This window comes from Protopterus annectens, chromosome 10.part0, assembly GCF_019279795.1.
Source record: "Protopterus annectens isolate FY-2018-M chromosome 10.part0, PAN1.0, whole genome shotgun sequence".
NCBI lineage: Eukaryota > Metazoa > Chordata > Ceratodontiformes > Protopteridae > Protopterus > Protopterus annectens.
In genome coordinates, this window is record NC_056744.1 from 866,429,970 (window position 1) to 866,454,851 (window position 24,882).

Consider the following 24,882-nt stretch of genomic DNA (forward strand, 5'->3'; position numbering starts at 1 on the left):
GGATATGGCGTCGGTCATGCGCTTTAATACCACGGCGTACTGACGTCAGATCTGAGCGACCATGACCGACGCCAGCCTAACACTTAGGTATTCAGGCCGACCGAGGACAGCGGACTACCCACAGGTTATGACTGCAGCAATGTGGATCTTCGAACATCTACATTTATGGTAGGTACAAAACTGTACTTTTCTCTCTTTAGTACTAGGGTTTGGGCCAGAACCCTATCCTCCTCTCCTGAGAGTCTTTGGCTTTGGCATAAAGAGCAAGTTATTTCTCTTCCCTAGTGACTCTCCTTTTTCTCATCAGTGGCCATTATCCCTAGAATATTTTGTTTTCCTCGGAGAGCAATGAGTATGAGAGGACTTCCAACTCCTCCATTTAGCTTATCACTGAGGAAAGAAGGGTTCTCCAGAACTTTTTCTGTTCTAACATTCCTTTCCCTTGTTCCCATTTGGAGCACGATAGTCCCACTATATAGCTTTCTCCATCACTATAGGATATGATAAGCAAGCCCCCTTGCCTTCCTCAGTAGGCTTAAAAAGATAAATTCTGGAACATGCTAGTACACCTCAGCTACCCCCATGTTGATGTTTACTGTCCATGCGCTCCTTTAGGCCATAAAAAGTTATAAAGTAGAACTCCCACACTCCCCAACCTTATGTCTATGGAGGAGCTCAAAATATCTTCTGAACAGCCAGTCAGTGTATTGCCATTAGAAGACATGCATGGAAAACGTCTGTGTGATCTCTTGGATCCCACAATTTCTTCCTTATTCATCTTGGAGATTCACTAACTAATTTTTCTCATTTTGCTCCTCGGCTATAGCTCCTCAGAAGACCCCTAAACTCCTTTCTTCAACTGTCTACTTCATTACCCATTCGAATAGTTACAAGAGTCATTCCCCTTACAAGGAAAGGCGTCCTTCAACCTATTGCTCCTGATCTAACCATTTTTAAATATGCTTCAGATATGCTTGCAATGTGCCTCAAAACTTCTACTAAGCCCTACTCTATTTAAAAAAAAAAAGACTTTTGGGGTCATGTTTCCTTTAATTTGGATTTCTGAATTATTTTCAGATAAGGTTACTATACACCTGTTTTTCTCATTTTTACCCATCACACAAGAGAAGAAAACGTGAATCCTGAAGTTTTCTGCATTTCCCATTGAGAGCTAGTCACTAGCCATTCAGCTTACCTTCTTTACCTTCACCTTGCCCTCATGGTGTTTACTTAATGCTGGGCAATCAAGGTAGCTCTCATGTCTCTAGACATGCTACTAGTCAAGTCATATATGAATGGTTAACTTCTCACCTCTCCAACCACACATCAACTTTTACTAGCCAGGGCTTGATTACTTTCTGTACATCCCTAAATCCCCTGGCCATTATGGTAATCAGCCAAATCAAAACCAATTCTTGCACAGAACTAAGATTCTTTTAGAAACTTGTTTGTTATTTCTACTCTGTCTCTCCACTTTGACAATCCAGATGTATAATTTACTGCTTTTCTTCATATGTCTTTGTTGGCAAAACTACCATTTTTAGCCACTGAGTCTGTCAGTTTCTGTTATTCTAGCTCTTCTAGATAGAATTTTCTTATGCTAATCCCTTCAGTAGACTTTGATGGTACAATGGCCTATTCCTTACCAGCCTTTCCCCTCAACATACTCCCGATTTTGCAGATGTTGCATTTGTTGGTGCTCCCAGTCATAGGACATGTGGTCAGGCAAACCGTTCTCCGTACTTCCCGTATTAAATACAATAATTCCTGGTGCTCCCCAGCTGTGGTAGGGGTACATATTAAGTGGAGGATAGTCCAAACTCATTGTCTCCCGTTGGAGTCTGGAGAGCTTGTCAGTCCCCTAGACATGAAAGTGGATATTCCAACATTGCAAGGCTTCCAGGAACCCCCCCCCCCTAAGTTTCTACAGAAGGCCATCATGCTGAGGACCTCTGTTGTCATCTTTGTTCCCTTCTGGCATCTTTAGTTTTTTTGGCTCCCATCTCTTTGGTTCCCTTTTGAAATATTCTCCAGAAATTCTGTAGCCCAATCCAGATTTCCTATCTCTTCTGTCAGAGATCAAGTATCTCAGTTTTCATATTCTGTAACTAAAGGCATGGCTTCTCATCTTTCCAGTGATAATACAGTGGTCCAGCTTCTCATATCCCTACCCATGAAGGACCCGTGAATCAGTGAATAATTTTGATATAAAAATTATTTTATGGAAAACACTTTTTCTGGCAGTATTACATTTGTGAAAAAGTTTTTCACAGTTTCAGGCCTTGTATACTAAGACTACCTTATTTTTTTCCATAAAGTTAGTGTGTTCCTCTGAATCCATCTTTCCTTTATGCCCAAAGTGGTCACAGAGACGACCATTAATCAGTCCATATAATTGCCAGCAATCTCCTACCATATTTTGCTGATTTACTCCCAAACGGTTTGACATTGCATTATCATCCTAGAAGCCTTTCTACCAAATCTGATTACCTTATCAGCCTTTCTTCTAGAGCTTCCTTTAATAATATCTGTTCTAAGGTCACTTGCTTGGAGTCTCATACCCTTGTGATGTATTACAATTTGGGATTTGTTTCCAGAAGCAGTCCTTTCTTTGGTTCAACAGTGTTCCTGCATCCCCTTTCTCCACATCTATGGCTTTCTCATCTATCTTTCTCCCAGAGCTTCTTTTGAGGATATCTCTACTACAGTCACTTGTTTTATAAATCATACCCTTGTGATGTATTACAAACTGGGCATTGTCTCCAAAAGCAGACCTTCCTTTGTTTGACAGTGCTCTGTCATATGGTTCTTTGAGGGCCTCCCAAGAATTACGTAGCTGGGGACTCTCAATGAGGAAGAATGAAAAGGACAACATCAGATTTAGGAGTTATGTACTTACCATAACTTGGCATTTGTGTTGTCCATTTTCATTCTTTCTTACCTTCCATCTCAACCATCCCCTGGCTTTATTTCTAGAAGGATATTGGATGATATAGTAAGTTTTTTAGTTCCCCGTTTGAGATTTTATTCTTTCTTTATCTCTCCTGTTCGAGAGAGGGTGGCGTATTATGGGAAGACGGAGGAGGTCAAGACTAGGATCCATAGTCTGAAAAATGCAGCCAAGTCGGATCCAAGGATCAGATCCATAACCCATTAGTAAGGAAGAATGAAAACAGACAACATAGATGCCAAGTTATGGTAAGTACATGACTCTTAAATTTACAAAGAGCAGGCTGGTAAATTAAATCTGGTACAAATGGATGTGGTTAGAAAAATATACAGTTAATAATATGAGGGTAGGAGGGAATGGTGGTAGGGTAAATACTGAAAGGCAGCCATGCATATCATCGCTGAGCAAAGCAGGGCTACCCAACTTTTGATTAATTCAAAAACAATTACGAAAAGTAGGCTGGACAAAGAGTGCCCAACTAAAGCATAACCAATAACTCTGAAGTGGAAAAATTTAAAGTTTGAAATGTAAAAGAGGGCTCATAAGACAAAAGGAAATCCTTTCTTTGCATGTATTAAGCACAGCATATGCTCAGCACCTCAAAATACTCTGTATCTAGTGACTCAAATCCAGTATTTTGTAGTTAGAGTAAATTGTTATCACTACATGAAACATTTTCTGATTAGAACTTTCAGAATATGTAACCAGAACTGTACTTGTTGTGTACATCCTTTGTTTTGTTCTCAGGAGCTTTTCAATTAAACTAAGGAACCATTATAAATAATACCATTATAAGTAGTAACTGTTATTTTTTTTTTGGGGGGAGGGGGTTGGGCACCAGTTTTTTCCTCAGTATTCCCAAGGGTGAAGCAAGACTGCTGTTTAGTTCAACAATGGTGAAGGAATTTTACACCTGGATAATGTAGGCACTGAAGGAGCCAACCAGGAAAGTAGAACTGAGCAGCTACTGGCCTGCTGTCACTTCCCGAAAGGAGGGTGTGAATCTCCCCTTTGTGGATCTACCATCTAGTGGAAGCCATTGAGCACTGTTGCTTTTACGATATGTATGTATTAGAATTGGTATATAGTAGGCAAATGTCTTCTAGGTGTACAAGTGGTAGAGTATGTAAGAGCTCTGCTTGATGTCACTGCATATCACAGTAGACTAGCAAAGGTATACTTCATAATTCAGTTTGCCATGGATGTTGGTACATGTTCACTATTTTCCATGAGCTATTAGGTGATTATCATGTGTACTGGTAGTGGTAGTTGGAGTCTAGAAGTCCTATAGGTTAAAGTGAAGATACCTTAGATGACCCAGAATTTCAAGGTTAGTGGTCTTTGGAAGAAAAATTGTAAAAAAGCACTGATTAAAAAATGCAAGGTATGATGGGGTGTTGGGGGTATGTAGCATTTAGGTAATCACAATAGACTGTCTGTCCCAATAAGATAAAAAAATGAAAGAAAAACTTTGAGAGAAGAAAATATGCTATTTTAGATGCATTTTCTGTTTAGCAGGAACAAGAGCCATTGCATTCAAATAAGGAGAAACAGATTGTGAAATCAACATCCATAATACCTGTTTTTCATGTACACTGTAAAGAAGAAGAAGAAGAACACATTGATTCAAAATGCTTAGAGCCTCAACATGGTGAGTGCATGTTCTCTTTTTAGTTAGTTATGCCATAGTGCTTTAGTGTTTTTTTTGTGTGTTTATAAAAGATGTTCAACTAGGTTTAACAAATACAAAACAGAATTATTGCAGCCTTTGTGTAATCCATTTCATTTTCCCTAATGCTGGCCAGTTATTACCAACTAACTTTAAAAATCAAAATTTAAACTTTAACTGACATCTGTAACCATCTCAATACTAGACATTACATTCTTTGTTCTATCACAATTTCTAAATACATAGGACATGGCACCTTTAATGGACAAGATGATGTGATCACTTGCGTCATCTTACAGCCAGCAGTTCTGTCCAAATAAGTTCACTACTATTTTATATCAGCCCTTGTTAAACCTTACCTAAACATCCTGGATTTCCAGCTAGCACCTTCTTCTATTCTCCATTTGTATGTATTCTACCCACATTTTAGGTTTATTATTCAAGACCAGATTAACCATTTAATGTGTTTTTTTGGATTGAAGCATAACCATAGCTATCAATTCCAGTGCTCTTTGCCATTCCCTGGTCTGGCACCCCCTGAACTTTTTATGTTGAGGAGCAAAGGAAAATGTGAAAAAAGGACCTTAAACACACATTCTGGGATGAAAGCTCTTCTTTTCTTTCTTTAACTGAAGAAAACCTCTTGGTTCATGTGAAGCAAATGGCTTCTACAGCTAATACCACACATGAAGCACTGAAGTGCTTCACTCCAGAAATGATTGCCTTGCGGCCCCCTACCCTTCCCAGCTATTCCCAGAATTTTGACTCCTCAACTTTTCTGTGCCACATGCGAACACCTCATGTCTTTGTCAGTTAGCCTCAAGTAGCCCTGTAATATGCCTGACTTTTATGATCTTATTTGTTTTGTCTTTGTGAATGTCTTTACTATTTTGCACAGATAATAATTTCTGGATACTCTTTCTGACTGTTAAAAGAAAGTTTGTCCCACAAATAAAATCAGTAAAAATTGCAAGAAAGGCACAGACAAGCAAGAGTCTTCAAAAACACTGATATGTCCTAAGGGGTCATTTGCATATATCCATTTAGGCCTCAACTACAGGAGGTTTAAAGTATCACACAGTGAAGACTGTTACTTGATGAGTCTTTCTTGCAATTATTACTGAATAGTTTGTCTGTGTGGCCTTTTTATCCTTTGGTTTCTTCATATAAATCAGTAGGACCATAAACATTTTATGGCTGAAATTTTATTGCCTAATCCCAAACGTGCGAGTTTCCTTTGCCTTAATATTTTTATATATCTTAGATCTTGTTTCCTCCTAGGTCTGATTTGTTGTCTTCTGTGCTTCCTTCATCACCTGTATTCTTAGGTACTTCATTTTATAATGAATCTCCACTAGCAGGGATACTGTACTAGTTCATATGTGAAGGCATAGTTGATGACTGCAATCTTAGTTTTTTTCTCTTATTTAGCTTATGCCCTGTCATTTCCTGAGAAATTCCTTAAAAGTTTTGAATACATATCCTAAATCTCTTTCTGGTTCTGATATATACAGCATCACATAGTCTGCAAGCAGTGCAAATTTCTCCTCTTGTTCCTCCATCTCTACCCTTTAATCTGCAGATTTCCTAACTTATTTGGAGGTTCTAAGTAAATAGCAGATAATAATGGGGACAGCAGATATCTCTGTCTACTAATACTGCTAAGGGTAAACTCCTGCGAAAGGGCCCCTTCTACCCTTCACACTAGCCTTTGGTTGGCAGTAAATATCCTTTATCAGCTTAATTAGACTTTGTGGATACTTCAACCTTTTTATTGCTTCCCGGAGGTAAACTCAGCATACCTTGTCCAGTGCCTTCTTGACATCCAAACTTGCCAGTATAAGAGGATTTCCCTTTCTGTTTCCATAATCTTGCATCATTATAGTTTTCTGTTTTTCTCCCCTCAACAAACCTACAGTGATACAGGTCTGTCAACTTTGGAAGCAACTTTGCCACTCTGTGCTATATTTCCCCATAAAGACCTTATAGTTGTGGTTTAATATTGCTTTTGGTATGACCCTGGGTTCTCGCCTCTCTTTGGCATTGCTACTACTACTACTATTACCATCATCATTACTGCTGCCCGATTCCAGGTCCTCAGTATATGGCTCCCTTATATTATTTTATTATGTAAGCCCGTCCACACTTTTCTCAGTTCCATACTTCCTGCTCTCCATACTTCAAAGTCCATCTTCTTCTGGGCTGTCATCCTGAGCTGACATTCTTTTTTAACACATTTAAATTATCACTTAAGACATAGGTACACTTACATTAATAGAAAAGAAGAAAACTTTTCATTTACATACATTATACATTGCCTGTATGTTTTCTTTCTTTTACAACAGCACTCATCAAGTCCAGCATTACACAGATTACAAAAAAATCCTACCTTTCCTTAATCTTCAACTGACATTCTGATACGAATTAAATCTGGGGCATGGCCTGTTGGATAGATTGTGAGTGTGTCGGACGATTTAGCTAAATAACTGTGTCCTTGCAGTGTATTTTCTTTATCTAATCATGCCTAGTTATTATCTCTGCATGAGAAGGCATCCACTCCATTATTTATCACACAGGCCACAGCTACCTGTCCAAATTTCTTTAAATAAAATCTTAAGAATTTCCATTATTTAGGTAATGCTACCCTCCTAGGACCTCTAAAGTCATCTACTCTTTCTATGGCAATGTTCAATCATCACACAGAATAGTATCCCTTGACGATAGCTCATTATCTCATTGAGCAATTTCTTTAATTCACTCTGTTTAGTTGTGGGGGGGTTGTATATACCCCTACCAGTGTCACTTGTTTTCCCCGGCAATAACCTCTTACCGCATTCTTACCAAATGGGTCTTTTTCCCATTCCATACTTATCACAGATGCATTCCTGCCTATTAGCTTTAGCACATCTCTTCTCCTGGCTTCTACTTATTTTGTTGAGGATCTTTCCTAAAATCCCTTTTGCAATACCTCTTTTATGTTTCTCTATAGTCAAATCCAGCTCCTGTAACATTGCCACCTGAGTTTCTGTCTTCCTGATATATGTAAGAGTCTTATTCACTTTTGGCTGGCTGGTAAGACTGTTTACTTTTTGTGACAGTAATTTAAGCACCATACCCATACCAAAATCTAGTGCTCTTTTTTAACATTCCCTTGCAGTATATTCCATTTCCTGTATTGCTGTAGGACTTATCCCAACCAGTTGATAATAGTTGTATGTCATGCCCACATGTCTGTTTTCCATCCAGTCTTTTCTTCTGAGGTCTCTCCATATCCATAATTTCAATAAGCAGTTTCTGTGCTCATCTACTGTATTGCAAAAACATACAAATAAAATCTTGTGCAAACATACATAAACAGCAAATGACTATGAATTGCAAAAAGTCACTCATCTTTTCTTTTCTTCTGTCCTTGAGAACAGAGCCTGTAGTCTACTATTGCTTTCTTGCCTAGTTGTTTTATTTTAGCAACTTAGGTTTTGCATAGTCACCTGCTATGACTCTGCTGAACAAATACACTTTTTCTCTTTTCAGTAAATGTACACTGTAGTCCAAATAGTTTATATTGCATCATCCCTCTCCACTGCCCACTCCCCAATGCACAGACAGGCAGCTTAATTTATCTTTTTGTTCTGCTCAAGCCTGATAAAACTTGTATCTATAACTGTTTTAAATTCAGTACTAAGCAAAGTTCTGTTCACTAATTTCCCCACCCTTCCCTTTAACATATACTTTTTAAAAACTTTTTTCCCCTATCATCTCTCAGTGCACCACTTGACTGCATCTATCTTGTATTCTTTACCTCAATTTCCCTAGTTCATATTTTGCAGGTCACATTATTGAATACATTTTCTTTTACCTTGCTCCTTTAAATCCTCACCAAGGGCTTCTTCAACAGAATGCAGCTGCTGTGCAGTCAGTTGACTGCTTAGCCAGTCTAAATTGGAGGTTTCCCTCTGCTGACTGACAGATCTAGTAACTTAATCAGATTATCTGCACTAATTCAGATACAGTAAACTCTCAGTTAACCGAAACTCAAGCAACCAAAAAAAAAAAATCGAAGAAATACAGTACAATTTTTGTGTTGCACTTTCTGCCCTCCCCCTCCACCCACAGAAACATACTTTACGTTTTTAGAGTTTGTACAGTTCCTGCATAAAAACTACTAGACTAGAAAAAAGTATTTGTTTCCTGAACTAAAACTTAAACATTACAGCTTTTAGCCTTGTTTTAAATATTTTCACCAAAGGTTTCATTAGAAAAAATTGCCTTATTGTTATTGCCTTCCACTGAGAGCAGGTTAAATGCACAATCCAAAAGAAAACTGCCTTTTAATGACAGCAGTATTTTTACACACACACCATTTACAGTAAGCAGAGAGCTTTATGCTTTACAATTCAGTTTGTATTTTCATTTTCATTAACTATAGGTAATTGGACGACCATAAGTGTCCCTTATTCTTCTTGAAAAGCATGGACTTAACTTTGTATGTCACCCATCTTTTTAAAGATTGGGAAAGATTTCAGTGGTGTTTTTTATTTATTTTGCTGTGCCATCTTCCCCTATATGTTCATCACTTCCACTGCCTCAGTGGCATATTGGGTTATCTGCCAAGGTAACCCACTAATGGCCAAATTTTAAAAGCTTAAACTCCCCTCCTTCTCTCTTTCTGTGGTAGCTGATTGGTTGAGCATATTCTGAGAGGTAAGCCAGTACCTGTCGTAGAAAGTGAGTGTTGTCTTTTTCTGCTATCGAAAGAAAAAAGTCTTCTGACTTCACAAGATCCAGTGCTGATTTCTCTGGCTTGTTGCTCAGATAAGCCCCATTTGGGAACTCTGTTCCTCTCATTTTATCATTAGATTTATTATTTTCTTTCTGTTTTCATATTTATGTAAAAATGTTTATTTTAATGTTTTATTTCTGTTTACATTAATTCCCATGGGAATTTCTGTTTGTAGCAGTGTTTATTTAGCTTCTTTCCTTGGCACAATGTTTGTTTTTACTGTTTTTGAGGAAACTTTCAGTGTTTTTCTCAGAAGTGCAGTGTGCTATTAGACACCAGAGGTCTTTACTATTATTAGTCTGCTTTTTTTTTGACCGGACACTATTGCAGAACTTGGATTATTTAGCATTTATTCACTGTATACGGTATGTATGACTGTGCTGTGTGCATTTTTAACATTGGATCGCATTTTTGCCAGAAATTGAATTATTTAAATGTACTGTAGAGATTTTACTCTGACAAGAAAATGTAGTTTAAATTGCTATTAAACGTTATGGTACTTTTCCGGTATCGGGGCAACAGCTCTAATCGGCATTTGAAATTCATGCTAATCCAAAATCTGTTATTCTATCAACTTTATATGTTTGTAAGAGCGATATTTAAAAGTTATCCATATTTTTGGCCCTTTCTCCCCCCAGTTATATATGGCTTTGTTCAGATTTCTATATCTTACAGGTTGAGAGGTATGGAGCACAGAAGGGCTTCCCAAGGTGAAAGTGTTGTACAAATGCACAATGATATAGCCGCTTCCCTCAAAGGTTGCTCTTCTGCTAATGTGAAGTATTTGACTCTGCTGATTCAGGGAGTCTGAAAAGCTTTGTTCATGAACCGAACAAGGTAAGTAAGGGTAATTAACTGAGGGCACTTGCAGTCAGTGAGCTTTCTAGGTACATTTTAATTGCTTAATGTTGCCATGCAGTTGCCAAGTACGGCCGATTTATATTTGGTCGTTGAAGATAGTTGTGCATGAAAATGATCTGTTAGCTAGCACCCCATTTACCCAAAGTTAGCACACAGATAAACAGAAAATCTGCACATTATGGCTGCAGTTGCACAGAAGTAGCACTCCATAGCATCAAATAAAACATCAACCCTGCCAAAAGTCTTGCCATTGGATCTCTGTGCTACTCGCCGAGTACTGTAATACATCGCTTACATATATTTACACACACCGGTATATTATTTCATGTACCATTTCTGAGATGGAGAGCACGTTTCATCTTTTGCTGTAGTTAGCCATGCGTTTTTTTTTTCTCCAGAAGCAACAAGCTGACACTCTAAGGCATATCCATCAGGGAAGTTTCTACTCATTTCACCAGGAAGATTAAGTGAAGAACCGTTTTGATGTACGTATTTGTGCAGTGCTGATGTGATTACTTTCCTTTTTATGTTTGGATGTAGTACATGTAAATAAGACGTTGGTTTTATATGCCTGATGTACAGATTTGGTTCCAAGTGGTCATTAGAGCTGTTGCCCCGATAACAGAAAAGTACCAACATTATATTATGGCACTTTGACATGGCTAAAGTGTGGCGCTAATTTTAACATTTACCACACTGGTTGCTTTGGACTTTATGTACTAGAAAATGTCCTCACTGAAATCAGTGTTGTAGTAATCCTGATATATGGCTTGTCACTGCTGATGAGCAGCCAGTGTACCAAAGCTTTATGTTTTCTAGATCGTATGTCTGACACATAATCTCAGCGCATATGTGTTGGGTTATATAGCTGGATGTAAGAGCGTGATTCCTCAGACTATCTCACCTCCAGCCAGAATGAAGGTTGTACATCTGTTGGACTGTTAGCTGTTTGGTCATTGGTACCTTGTTTCCATTGTCTATCTAGATAAGTGCTTTGCTGGTGAGCTTTCCTTTTTTATCTATGATATTTCATTGAAAGTTGCAGATGTCAGGAGGGGTAATTGTGAGTGTGCTAGGCAAATTCCATGCAAGGACTTGCATACAAAGTGTCTTTTTTTGCCTAGGCCCGGAACACAATCACAGGTCTTGCTGTATCTGTCAGTTGTTTGTTTCCAAAGCCATAAGGTCAAGTCTTTCTACTCTCAACACTTTTCTCGAGACCCAAAGTCTTAAACTCTTGGCCCAGTCCAAAATGGCTAATTCTGCATCCTTGGATGTCACTCTACCACTGAAGAAAAAACTAGAGAGACCTCGAATGGATCTGAAGTTCAGTGTTTCCGACTACCATGTACCTACTGAGGTTTCAGAACCTGTGGTATGTGAGCCTACTTCTCAGTTGCCTGCTACCAAGGCTTGAAGATGGCTGATACGTCCAAGGAACTCTCTCTCGTCTTTTCCAAAGGACCACACAGTGTCCCTCAAATTCTGATTAGGGAAGAAATCCCAGGCTAATAGAAGTCAGACAGGGTTCTGAACCTCTGCATCATTCTGGAGTGCATCACGCCTAAAAATAAAAAAAAAACAGATGATTAGGCATGTGCCCTTTCCCACAGTAGCTAGGGAAAAGGAGTGGATAGACTTCTCACAGGGGGTTTTCAAAGCCATTATGTCTTTGAAACCACCTTCCTTCAGGTCTCTGCAACCACAGGCTACCCCTCAAAAACCTACTCTGGTTTCCTCTTCTTCTGATGAGGAACAGGACTACAACATTTGACTAGAATCTGCTCTGTTCCTCTCAGCTGATTTTCCAGGGCAAATCTCCAAAGAGGACTTCCTGTCACTAGATTCTCCCATTGAAGAAGCTTCCTGTGGTGAGAGTGTTCAGAGCATGCTGAAACATTTTCAGTGTCAATCCATGCAGATCTCTGATTTTTAGAAGAGGTATCCCATCCTCTTGGAAATGGGTACCCTGCCCCTTCTCCAGTCTTTGAGGCTTTCCAAGATGCCTTTAACTCCTCTCTGTGCCTGATTTTCAACCTCCAGCTCCTAAGAGACCAGACAGGTTTTACAAGGTGCCTGATGATCTAATATATTTATACAAGCAACCAGTGGCAGACCCTCTGCAGTATCTCTTTCTTCTGATAAGTCCTCTAAGCTTCTAACAAGTGCAAATGCTTTACCTAATGACAAACATAGTAGGGGTATGGGTAGATGGGGAAAGAAGGTTTACCCCTCTGCTACCCTTGACATCAGGGCAATTAATTACCAGACTCAAAGTACTTGATTTCTGCCCTACATTCCCTAAAGTTATACTAGACTCTCCTACAGCAGGATCTAGGCATCAGATGAAGAGCTTACTATCGCAGGACACTCAAATTGCCAGGCATAACATTAAATGCACTTACGATGCTGTGTATGCTTTTTCTAGGGCAGCTGTCACTGGATCTACTGTCTGTTGATATGCATGGCTTTTCAGCCTGTAAACAATGATTTTAAATCTAAAATTATCGACCTCTCCTTAGACAAGGACTTACTGTTTGGTTCTGAGGTGGCCAGCCTGTTCAGAACTCTCCAGGACCAAGGTAAGACCATGAAAGGCTGCAGATAGATCCTATTCTCCTCAGTTCTGGTTACCATAGGAACTACCAGTCTTAATCTTCCCCCTTCATTAGAAGGGATCCTAGGACATTTCAGAAATAAAGGAAAACCCCAGGTACTCTTCAAAAAAAAAAAATGAACATATGAACTTCCAATTGGGACTACCTCTGCAGCACCCCTCCCAGTGCCCCCCCCCCCCAAGACTGCTGCTGTCCCTTGCCAAATGGGAAGCTATTACCACAGGCAATGTCTTGGGAAGAATACTCCCTCTCTGAAAAGCATGCCACAACCTCCTCAAAACCAATATCTCTTCTGGATCCCATTATTCAAGACCTCTTAAATCGGGGCACCATACAGCAAGTTCAAAAGGACTTCATGTGATAGGGGTTTTACTTAAGGATTTTTCTAGTCCCAAGGAAAGAAGGGACTTGTCTCTCTCCTAAACACTTACTTGCATGTTCCATCTTTCAAAATGCTATCCCTTCACACTTTTCTGGCTTTCATCCTTGCTCAGGCTGTGTAAGTGTCACTTCATCTGAAGGATAACTACTTAGACATACCCATTTGTCCTCGCAGGAGATTCTTCAGGTTTTTCTGTAGCTTTTAGCATTTCAATTTACATGCTCAGCTTTTTGTCCTTCCACAGCTCCAAGAGTTTTCACAAAGTGTCTAGCTCCAGTAGTATTCTGTTGTACTCAGTACATTCAAATATTCCTCTACCTGGATGACCTACTGATTCAGGCTCACTCTCAAGAAATTCTTCTTCAGTATCCAAACTTCATCCTCCATCTTCTGGCAGGTGTGGATTTTACTATATACTACAAAAAGTCCCACATGTTCTCTACACAGGACCCCTTTTTTTAGGGATGCAGACAAGATACACAGAAGATGCATTTGTCCCTTCTACAGGAGAAAGTTCACAGTTTCTTCCAAAATCTCTCCTATGCAAAACATTGGTCAGCAAGGGAAACTCTAAGAGCCTTGGGATTCATGGTAGCTATTATCCCTGTGCTCAATCTAGCCAGACTGCAAATGATGAAAATTCCATGGCACTGAAATCTTTGTGATCCTAGCACTGTCACCCCCTTGGACACTGAATCCACCCCTCCCTTGCCTCAAAAAGGACCTATTTTGGTGGAAGGGACAGGTCATCCAAAACCCAGGACTGCCATTCACACCATCTCCTCCTCTTCAGCAGGTTCACATAAATGCCTTGGACAAGGCATTTTGGAAATGGACTGATCATACTATGTACAGGGGAAAATGGCTACCTCAGCTCCAGAAAGAACACATCAGTCTGAAGGAAATGAGGGCTCTTCTGCAGCCTGTTTAGATTTTGGTCCACTTTTGGAAACCTGGCTGCCTTTTAGTGTACACAGACAACACCACAGTCATGTGGTACAGTAACAAGCAGGGAGACACCAGGCTTTACCAACATTTCAGGTTAGCTCTGGGGGCATGGAGCTTGCCAACCCAACTGAACATCACATTCACAGCTATATAAATCCCATCTCCGGGCAGTGTGCTAGCAGGCTCCCTAAGCTGCTCCGTGGAGGACCCCCATTAATGGACTTTGAACAGAGAGGTTTTCCAGACTATCACCCTTCAGTGGGGGTTCTTCTGTGCTTTTTCACCACTGCCTCCTCTTCCAAAAATTATTTTCAAGGTGTAAAAGGAAGCACCCAAACTTCTTTTACTGGCACCATTTTGGCTGAGGCAGCATAGTTTTCCTCTGCTATTTCACCATATAAAGGGAAATTACTAAATAATTTCTCTTTAACTGGATCTAATAAATCAGCAAAAAAGATTGTTGCTCCATCCAAATCTTCCATCTCTCAGCCTGACCCTATGGAAAATAGGATTTTAATTCCTCAAAGACACCTATTCTCTGAAGGGGTAGTTCGAGTCTGACAAAAGGCCAGCAGACCCACTACCAGAAAGTCTTGCACTGCAAAATGGAAAAGGTTTTTCTTTTGGTGCCGCAAACATAGTCAGGACCCACTCATCTTTCAAGTCCATGCTGTTCTACATCATCTCTGTGAACTTTTTTGGCCAGGTTTGGCCTACTCTTCTGTAAAAGCTCACCTGTTATCAATCCCTGCTACTCTCTTAGCCCTCCTCTTATGGCTAGGGTGGACATTGAGCTTTTCCTCTGGAGAGTCTTGCATCTTAACCCACCAAGGAAACCCATTTATCCCCCCCAGGATCTTAACTGTGTGCTAGAAAAACTTACACTTCCTCCCTTTGAACCAACATCTTCCAGTTTTCTAAGATTCTGTACTTCGAAAACCATCCTCTTCTTGTCTCTCACCTCTGCTAGGAGAGCTTCTGATTCACAGTCTCTCATAGCCATTCCCTCTTTTCTTATTTTCACAAGGACAGGGTGACTCTAAGGTCTAGTCCATCCTTCATGCCTAAGGTAGTGAACGAGCTGTCCCTTAAACAGGCTGTTTATCTCCCCACTTTCTTTCCCAATCCACAAAACGGGAGAAAGGATCTACATTCTCTAGATATTCATAGGCAGTTCATGTTTTATCTAGCCAAAACTAAATCCTTCAAAAAGAGTAAAGTACAGTTTTGTACCTACCGTAAATGTATATGTTCGAGTGTACACCCTGCTGCAGTCATCACACTTGGGTTATCCTGTTGTCAGGCGGTCCCGCAGTCAGCCAAAATTCCAAAGTCTTGGTCCGGCATCGGTTGCTGTCACTGCTTCCCTGACGTCAGAGTGCCAGGGGTATATATAATGCATCCAACGCCATTTTCTTCAGTTTTTCTTGCTCCAGATGTCAGGTGCCCCCAAAAAGGTGGTCAGTAATTAGAACCAAATTAAGTAATTTTTGCACAAACACAAAATCCCTCCAGCTATAAGCAAATACATCAGGAAGGTATTGTGGAGATTTAGCCAGTTAGATCAGAGGGGATGGAGGGAGGGTAACCTGGACTGCAGCAGGGTGTACACTCGAACATCTACATTTATGGTAGGTACAAAACTGTACTATGTTCATCGTGTTACGCTGCTGCAGTCATCACACTTGGGTAGAATCCCAAAGCTATGGATGGGTGGAGGAGTTATAGAGGGTTAGAGGAGGCTAGAAGGCCCTGCAGAACTGCAGTGGTGAAGCCAGCCCTAGTCTTAGAGTAAAGTGGTAAGTGATAGTGTTTGGTAAAGGTGTGTACTGAACTCCAAGTTGCAGCTTCCAAAATCTCCTTGGTTGGTACCCCCCTGAGGAAGGCTGTAGATGTAGCTGTTGCCCTGGCAGAGTGGGGCCTAATGGTAGCAGGAACTGGTTTTCCATAATGGGTATAGCAAAAACTAATGCAATGTCCTATCCATTTGGGAATGGTTTGTTTTGATATAGCCTTCCCTTGTGAAGCTGTAGCATAGGATACAAAGAGCTGGTCAGATTTTCTGAAAGCCTTAGTTTTATCCAAGTAGTAGCAAAGTTGCCTGTGAATGTCCAAGGAATGCAGGAGTCTTTCTCCTTTGTTCTGTGGGTTTGGGAAGAAGGTGGGTAAGTGAATGGTTTGATTTAAAGACCCACTGGAAACCACCTTAGGCATGAAAGAAGGATTAGTTCATAGAGAAACTCTGTCTTGATGGAAAATGAGGAAAGGTTTCACTACCATTAGTGCCTGTAGCTCTGAGACTCTTCTAGCTGAAGTTATTGCTAGCAGCAGGGCAGTCTTCCACGATAGGAACTGTAGATCTGCAGAGAAAGCTGGTTCAAAGGGAGGTAGCGTAAGTTTTTCCAGAACAAAATTGAGGTCCCATGTTGATGTAGGTGCTCTCCTGGGGGACCTAATGTTTTTTGCCCCTCTGAGGAACTGCCTTAGAAGTGGATGCGAAAATAAGGGTGGTTCCGTGTTGTAGTGGGCTGAAATAGCTGATGCATGGATTTTAATGGAAGAAAAAGAAATTCCTTTGTGCAACATCTCAGTTATATACTGTAGAATCTGAGGCAGGTGAGGCTGAAGTGTGTTTTGGCCTTTAGTTTAGTTCCAAGCACAAAACCTTTTCCATTTGTCCAAATAGGCCTTCCTGGTGCTGGGCCTCCTAGCCTCCAGAACATCCATAACTGCTTGGGAAAGAGGAGCTGGCTGGATGTTTAGGTGATTTTCCATGCAGCCAGATTTAAGGTTTTTAGCTGACTGTGAAGAATCTGATTGTTTTGCTGTGTGAGCAAATGGGCAGTTTGTGGTAAAATCCAAGGTGGGCCCTGGGCCATATTCCTCAATAGTGGGTACCAGTGCTGGCGTGGCCAGTCTGGGGCTATGAGTATCAGTTGTGGTCTCTCCTTTCTGACTTTCAGAAACACCTTTGTGAGGAGAGGCAATGGAGGGAAGGCGTATACTGTCAGGTTTTTCCAGCTGAATGAGAGTGCGTCCACTTTCCAAGCTTGATGGTGAAGTGTCCTTGTACAAAATTTTGCTAGTTGATAGTTTTGAGGACTGGCAAACAGGTCTATGTCTGGAAGGCCCCATTTTTGAGTTATCATTGCAAATACTTGTGGATCCAGTTTCCACTCGTGGGGATCCATGATGTTTCTGCTGAGGTCGTCTGCCAATGTGTTCTTTTGTCCTGGCAGGAATTGAGCTTGTAAGTGAACTTGGTAAGCCAGAGCTGTGTTCCACAAGGTCATTGCTTGCCTGCATAGAGGGTAGGAGTGTGTACCCCCTTGTTTGTTTATGTACCACATTACTGTGGTGTTGTCCGTCCTTATTGTAAGTTGTCCTGGATGTAATAGATTCTTGAAGGCTGTCAGAGCATTCTGTACAGCTAGCATCTCTTTTTGATTGATGTGCAGATTCCTTTGATCTGCAGTCCATGCGCATTGAACGCACTGTCCTGCCATGTGTGCCCCCCAGGCATAGTCCGATGCATCTGTTGTCATAGTTTGGCTGGCTGGGGGCAAGGTGAAAGGCTGACCCTTGTTGAGATGACATGCCAGTGACCACCATAGAAACTCCTGTTGTAGGCAGGGAATGAGAGATATCATTGTGTCCAAGCTGTGGCTATGTTGAGACCATACGCTTTTTAGGTACCACTGTAATTTCCTCATATGCAGCTTTGCAAATGGTAGTATGCAAGATGCCATGAAGCCCAAGGCCTGCATAATTTTTCTTGCAGGTAGTTGGGTCTTTGTTGCCATTGTTGTGAAATATTGAGTCAGATGTAGTTGTTTGTCTGGCGTCAGATAAGCCTTCTGGGCCATTGTATTCAAGCTTGCACCCAGGAATGTCATATTTTGTGAGGGTACTAGTTTTGATTTCTTTTCGTTTACTGTGTACCCCAGGCAACTTAGAAGATGTTTTACAAAAGCCAGATGTTGTAAGAGGATGTCCTTGCTTTCTGCTTTTGATGAGGCAGTCATCCAGGTATGGGTATACTTGAATTCCTCTTTGTCTGCAGTATGCAATTACTGGTGCCAGGCATTTTGTGAAGACCCTGGGCGCAGTAGATAAGCCAAAGGGCAGTGCAGAGAATTGGTAATGGGTTGAACCTGCAATGAAACGGAGGTATCTTCTGCAACTTTGTCTGATAGGGACATGCAGGTATGCCTCCTTGAGGTCCAACGTTACTAGCCATGCTTTCTTACCCAACATGGGAAGAAGCTGCTGTAGTGTTAGCATCTTGAATTTGGGTACTTGTAAGAAGGTGTTTAGAATTGAAAGGTCCAGAATTGGTCTCCAGGCATTGTCTTTTCTGGGAACTAGAAAGAGTCTTGAGTAAAATCCTTGGCCTTGCTCTCGAGTAGGTACCAGTTGAATGGCTCTCATGTCCATGAGAGCTGTAATTTGTCTTTGTGCCTCTGCCCATTGATTTTGTGGCAGGTTTGGCATACCTCTTTTCATTGGCAAGGTGTGAAAATGGAATCTGTATCCTCATGAAATTATGTCTAGGACCCATTTGTCCTTTGTGACAATGTGCTAGTTGTCTGAAAAAAGTGCGAGTTTTCCTCCCAAGGGGGCTGCCAAGAGAGTGTTGCTTGGCCAGATGAGGTGCAAGTCATTGAGTTCGCCTTCTGGTAGTTTGGGACCTGTCTTCTCCTCCCTTCTGTGCTGCAGTGCCCCATTGTTGAGGTTTGTACTGGGTTTGTGGTTGTCCTCTGCCTCTTGGACGTCTGTATTTACCCCTCTGTGGCCTGTCAGTAGCTGGAAAGGACCAATTTTTTGTTGGCCAATTTCTGCTGAAGCGAGGGGGCTGTACCTGTAGGAAATCTTTGACTGTCTGCATAGATTTTGCCTTATCCTCCATTTTCTTTAAGACTTCTTCTGCTTTAACTCCAAAAAGAACATCCTGCTGTAAGGGAGCATCTAGAAGCTTTGCTTTAACATGATCAGACAGAGTTTGTTCCTTTAACCAAGCATGCCTACGTATAACAGACCCAGTGACAGCTGCTCTGCAGGAAGCCTCCAAAGAATCAAACCCACATTGTAAAGAATGTTTGCCCACCTGTTCAGTTGCATGCAACTGATCCTGCATTTCTTTCAATTCAGACTGTTGAAGGGAGTGTGCTCATTTTTTGTTTTAACTGAGACATTAGAAATTGCTGATATTTTAGCATGTGAAACTGGCAATTTAGTGCCCTCATAGCTAGAGTGGCTGAGGTGTAAACCTTTTTCCCCCCACCTGTCTAGTGCTCTGGAGTCCCTTTCAGAGGGTACAGGACTTTTTGCCATAGAAGCCTTAGCCCCTTTGGGACCCTGGGAGGTAGTCTCTGGATCAGCAACAGGACTTTTGTAAAGAAATTTGTGGGAATCAGGCACTCTATAGTATCTGTCAAGTTTGGCCGGAGCAGGAGGCAGAGAATCTGGGTTCAAACTGGATTCTAAGTAAACATCATCCACAATGTCTAAAACTGGGGGGATGGCAAGTGGTCTGTGCTAGGGGAGTAAAAGAAACTCTGAGCCTTTTCTTTGAGTCAGAGTAGTCCTGACCTTCCCAGTAAAAATATTCCCTCATAGTGTGTAAAGTTTCCCCAAAAGAGTAGTCTTCAGGGGGAGAAGCTGAGGGAATGGAATCCTCAGCATCAGAATTTTCATAAGGGGAGAAGGAGTAATCTTGGTCCTCAGAGGAGCCTGAGGAAATAGACACTTGTTCAGAGGATGCATAATCTTCCTCTTGTCTAGGCCTTTTGTCGGGAGGGTGTTGGGAACCCCTGATTAAAGAGATCAAATCTTCAGCCATTTTGAGCATCTGTTTCTTAGGCATGGGGCCTTGAACAGGGGACTGAAGTGCAGTCTTTTTAGGTTTAATAGGAGTCTTCGTCTTAGGATACGTTTTTATGGTGAGCGTCGTCGGTCTGAAGACGCCTTCAGAAACCGAAGGTGTTTCTGCAGCACCAACATCTTTTTCAGCAGTGTCGGTAGGGGCTAAACAAAATGGCTGCGTTGGCCTGGTACTTTCCGCCAAAAGTTCCGAAGCGGTCTCGGGTTCCATATCTGCGGTAGTCAGGGGCTGCTTCGGAGCCTCACTGAAGACCGGTGAACTGGAGACCGGACCAGCCGAGGCCTCGGAGTCTGGCTTGGGTCTAGGCTGCCTGTCCTTATCCTTGTGTTTTTTTGTGCACGCCGGTAGTCCGTTGCTCCGACGGCATAGTGTAGTTAAATTTTCTACCGATGTAGTGTCGTGCGAAATCAAAGCGTCTTTTTATAGTACGCTTATTAAACCTAGCACAAAAATGACAACTAGTGACGTCTTGGTCTGGGCCTAGGCAAGGTATGCAGTAAGAATGAAAATCCTTATGAGGTATTTGCTTCCCACAAAAAATACAATTGTTAACTTTTTCTGACATCGGTCTGAGGCAAGAAAAGTTTCCCCAACGGGGTACTTAGCTTTATTGAAGACTTCGGATCTGAAATTCGACTTCGAAAATCTCAGGAGTCGGCCAACCGGCACTTGCGAACTGCTTCTGCTTCCGCGCGGCAAGAAAGACTGGGGAAAATGGTGTCAGATGCATTATATATACACCTGGCGCTCTGACGTCAAGGAAGCAGCGACAGCAACCGACGCCGGACCAAGACTTTGTAATTCCGGCCGACTGCGGGACCGCCTGACGACAGGATAACCCAAGTGTGATGACTGCAGCAGGGAAACACGATGAACATCCAGCTGTTTGAGCCATTTATGAGCCCTAAGCTGGGCCAACCAGTCTCCAGACAAACTAGTACAGCTTGGATTTCTAAAGCGCTCTCTCTCTCTCTCTCTCTCTCTCTGTCATTCACACTATAGTAAGAACTTGCCTTCCTGCCCTAAAGCACATTCCACTGGGGCAGTGGCTTCCTCAGGGTATTCCACAAAATAATAAACTCCAAACTGTCTTAGAGGCTACTACTTGCTCCTCTGTGTACACCTTCACTAAACAATACAAAATTGATGCTTTCTCAAGCTCCAGGGCAGACTTCTGTCAGTCATTTCTGTACAACTCTCTGCTTGATAGCTAACCAACCAACCTTCTTTCCTCCTTCAGCTGTGGGAATCACACACATCATTAATACTGCAACAGTGATTTCAGTCAGGACATAGTACAGTTGTGTAAAAACTTACCATAACAGTAAATGTCCTACGGATCATTATTGCAGCATTCCATCCCACCCTCCTTTGCTTCTTCTGTCTCATTTCAGCCTTCATTTCCCTCTCCCCCCTTTGCTTTAACTTTTGCTCTGTTACACGAGAACAAGGATGTTTTCTTACCTAGTTGAGCTGCACTCCTCCTAACTAACCAGTCACCTCTCTCAGTAGTCTTCAGGCTGCTGGCTTGGAGATAGTCTGAAGATCCACACTTATCCAACTGTCAATATATCTCAGTGCATATGAGCTGAGGTCATGCATTGGATATATATAACTTAGAGAAAGCAAAGCTTTGATACCCCATTCCAGATATTAGAGGTGAAAATCCATTTGTCAAGAATACTGCAACAGTGACCAGTAGGACTATCTACTGTTATGGCAAGTTCTTATACAATTATACTTCCTTTAACTTGTGTCATTTGTAGAAGAATTCTGAATACATTTTAAACTATTTTTTGTGATAAAAGCATAGTATGACAGAGTCTAATTGTCTGGAGACATACCTATTACTAGCAGCTTTAAGTATATATCGTAATACATTATTCAGTACCCTGTTTATTGGTGTTCTCTCCCCTGACTTGATGGATCCTACCCTCTGGTACCCTCCCTCCACCCTATCAAATTTATTTGCACCTAAAAAGAAAATAAAAATATGATCCATCCCATGGTTAGTGATTCTGTTGGGGCCACTGCTCTGCCTACAGACCACTTACTTTTTGCCCCGTCTGCCTTTAGTGTAGCTTTGCTGGCTACTGTGGAATAGGGGCTAGACACATTCTCCAGGGCTGTTCTAGTAACTGGTGCAGGTATAGGGGGAGCCAAACCCTTTAGCTGCCAGAAGTTGCTAGACATAGTTATCTGTCCTCGGATATTTTTTCTAGTAGTGAAATTCATAAGAAAAAGAAACAGAAGCTACATCGTACAGCTGATAAGCAAATTATAGCTTTTTATATGGCTGACGTGGTTTCTTTGGCTATGAGTGTTCTGCGGGCATATAATTCTAGCAGCTGTGTTCCCATGCATGGCTGTAGTTGTAGTTTGGCTAGAGACCTTTCTGTTTCAGAGAATGATGAGAAATCTGATAAGGACAATGTTTGATCTGATGTTGTCAGTTTTCATTTTATCCTTACATGTGGGTTTGGATCCGAGCCCATGTATCCAACTCGGCCGTTGCAGTAGCTTGTGCCACCCAAAAAGCTGTCAAGCAACCCTCCCTTACCTATAATACCTCTCCCCAAATCACCTCAGATCTCATTTGCTGCTTTGCGAGGATGTGGTCATTCTTGACAGCTCTTGAGCAGTTAAGGTTGTTTTGTCTTTATTATATATTACTTTTCCTTTGTAATTTTGTAAAAATCTTTTGCCCTTTGTCCTTTTAAAAGCTATTTTTCCTCCTTTCCAACTCTTCTCTTAGTTTTACTTAATTTTTTTTATACAGTAAAACTTTTCTTGCTGTTTCACTTTCCCACACTCCCACTCATTATTGTTATATTCTTAAAAAAAATAGTAGTAGTAGTGTTTCTCCTTAGAAAGCTTGATAGTTGTGTGGTTGTGTTGTTTCTTGCCTTGATTTAGCATGCTTTCCCCAGATTATGGCAGAAAAAACAGGCAAGCCGGGCTAGCTTTAACACTTGTTCAAAGTGCGGTCACAAAATTCCGATCAGTGACCCGCACAGTATATGTGTTTATTGCCTTGGTCCATCCTATCTCCAGGAAGACTGTGAAATTTGCAATAAAATAATTATAGAGCTCTAGCAGAGCATAAAAATGTGTTGATTTTGAATGGCATGCTGCCCTCCTCATTTCTGGAGGCCATTTCTGGCACAGACAAAAAAAAAAATAATAATTTATCCTCTAAATCTAGATGCTCCAGCCCAGCTTTCTCAGTGACCTCCAGAGGTTCAGACAGAGGAAGGAAAAGATGTTCATCCGCTCCAAAACTTGCTAAACACCCGGATCCAAAGGAGGTTTCTTCGGTTCCCTTAACTCAGAGGACTTGTCCATCAGCTCCAGCAGCTTCAAATCTGAATCTCTCTGTGTCTAAGGATAGGTTGGATCCGATGGGAGGAGTCTATTTAAGCCACTTTTGCCCAGGACTCTTACTCCTCCTGTACAGATCCAGTATCATCCGGGGTTCTATCATCATCCTTGGAAAGGCCAGGGTCACAGTCAGTGTCCTCGACTCACTCCACTAGAAGCCTTGCAGAATGTGATGTGGAGAAGATGGTCAGGAAGATCCCTCTGGGTACAAGGCATTGCAAGACCCCTTTCAGCTCCTACCCCCAAGGGTCAGTAGTTCAGAATTTCCTCAACCCCGTTTCATGTTCCTTCTCTGACCCCCTTGCAAATTTAGAGTCATCGGGTCCGATCCACCCGATGCTGTAAATGCCAGAGCTGAGGATCCTTCCTTCCTTGGCTCCGACTTCTGCTCCGAGTGCCTTGCCCCAGTTAGAGCTGTGGACCTCTCGGGGTCAGGGCAGCCCGGTCCGATCCGACAGGGTGGTTTCATTGCTGAAATTCTTGGAGCCTTCCTCCATCTCGGAGTTTTGGCCTGGATCAGCCCGGCCCCGACTTCAGCTTTGAGACTGCTGTCACCTGAGGTTGAGGGAACTGAGACCAGAGGACACCATCTTTCAGGGCGAGGTTCTGTCATTTACTGTCCATCCTCCTAATAAGGAGTCTTAACTTGTGAGTCCCCATTGGGAACATTACTAAGCTATTGTAAATATACATAACTCTTTGTCTTATATTTTCTATGTATCTAATTGTTGTGTAATCTTTGTAATTTTGTCTGTTGGAGCTTTTCTCCTCAGGCCTCCGCTGAAAATGGGCATGTATCCAGTCGGATTATCCCGGTCAACAAATGTAAAATAAAATAAATAATAAATTTCTTGGGGACAGTCAGCTTTTGATGCTCTGGAGAGAGCTATGTTTGCTTTGGCAGTCCAGACAGAGTCTGCCCCATTGGATCCACAGTCTTGTACCTTGCAGACCATGCTCCACATGTCTTGACCATACCTCCCACAGGGATAGTTGGTCCATAAGCCCCAGGCTACCCATCAGGGTTTCCCCTCCTCCTCTGATACCTCTCTGAAGCTCCCCATGGAGGAGCTTCCTTGGAAGAGGAGGTGCAAGTGGAAGCACCTGGACTCCAATGAAGAGTCCATCACTGAAGACACTGACCTCATTGAAGGTGAGGGATCCCCTTGGTCACCCCCTGACAAAGTTTCCTTCAGGGACATACTTGAGATCTTCAAGCAGAGGGGTGGCTGGAAGTCCAGCAGCCCCTCATCTGAGGTGTCGGTGTACCTGGCGGCTTTTGAATCCTGCCCATCTACCTCCTGGGTGACCCCGCCTGCTGATGAGCTCATTGAGTTGATCTGGGCCTGGAAAGCTCCAGACTCCATTGAACCAACCCCCCGCAGACTGAATAAAATAATAGCACCTGA

At 41.8% G+C, this 24,882-nt stretch overlaps 1 protein-coding gene across 1 annotated transcript in view; it reads left to right on the plus strand.

The window, feature by feature from the left end:
• The window catches only part of LOC122814217 (bromodomain testis-specific protein-like), a 968,108-nt gene that overhangs the window by 419,917 nt on the left and 523,309 nt on the right, over positions 1-24,882 (plus strand). Inside the window, exon 5 of the mRNA XM_044086818.1 lies at positions 4,469-4,601. Coding sequence (XP_043942753.1) covers positions 4,469-4,601 — 133 coding nt within the window. The remainder of the gene's footprint in view (positions 1-4,468; positions 4,602-24,882) is intronic.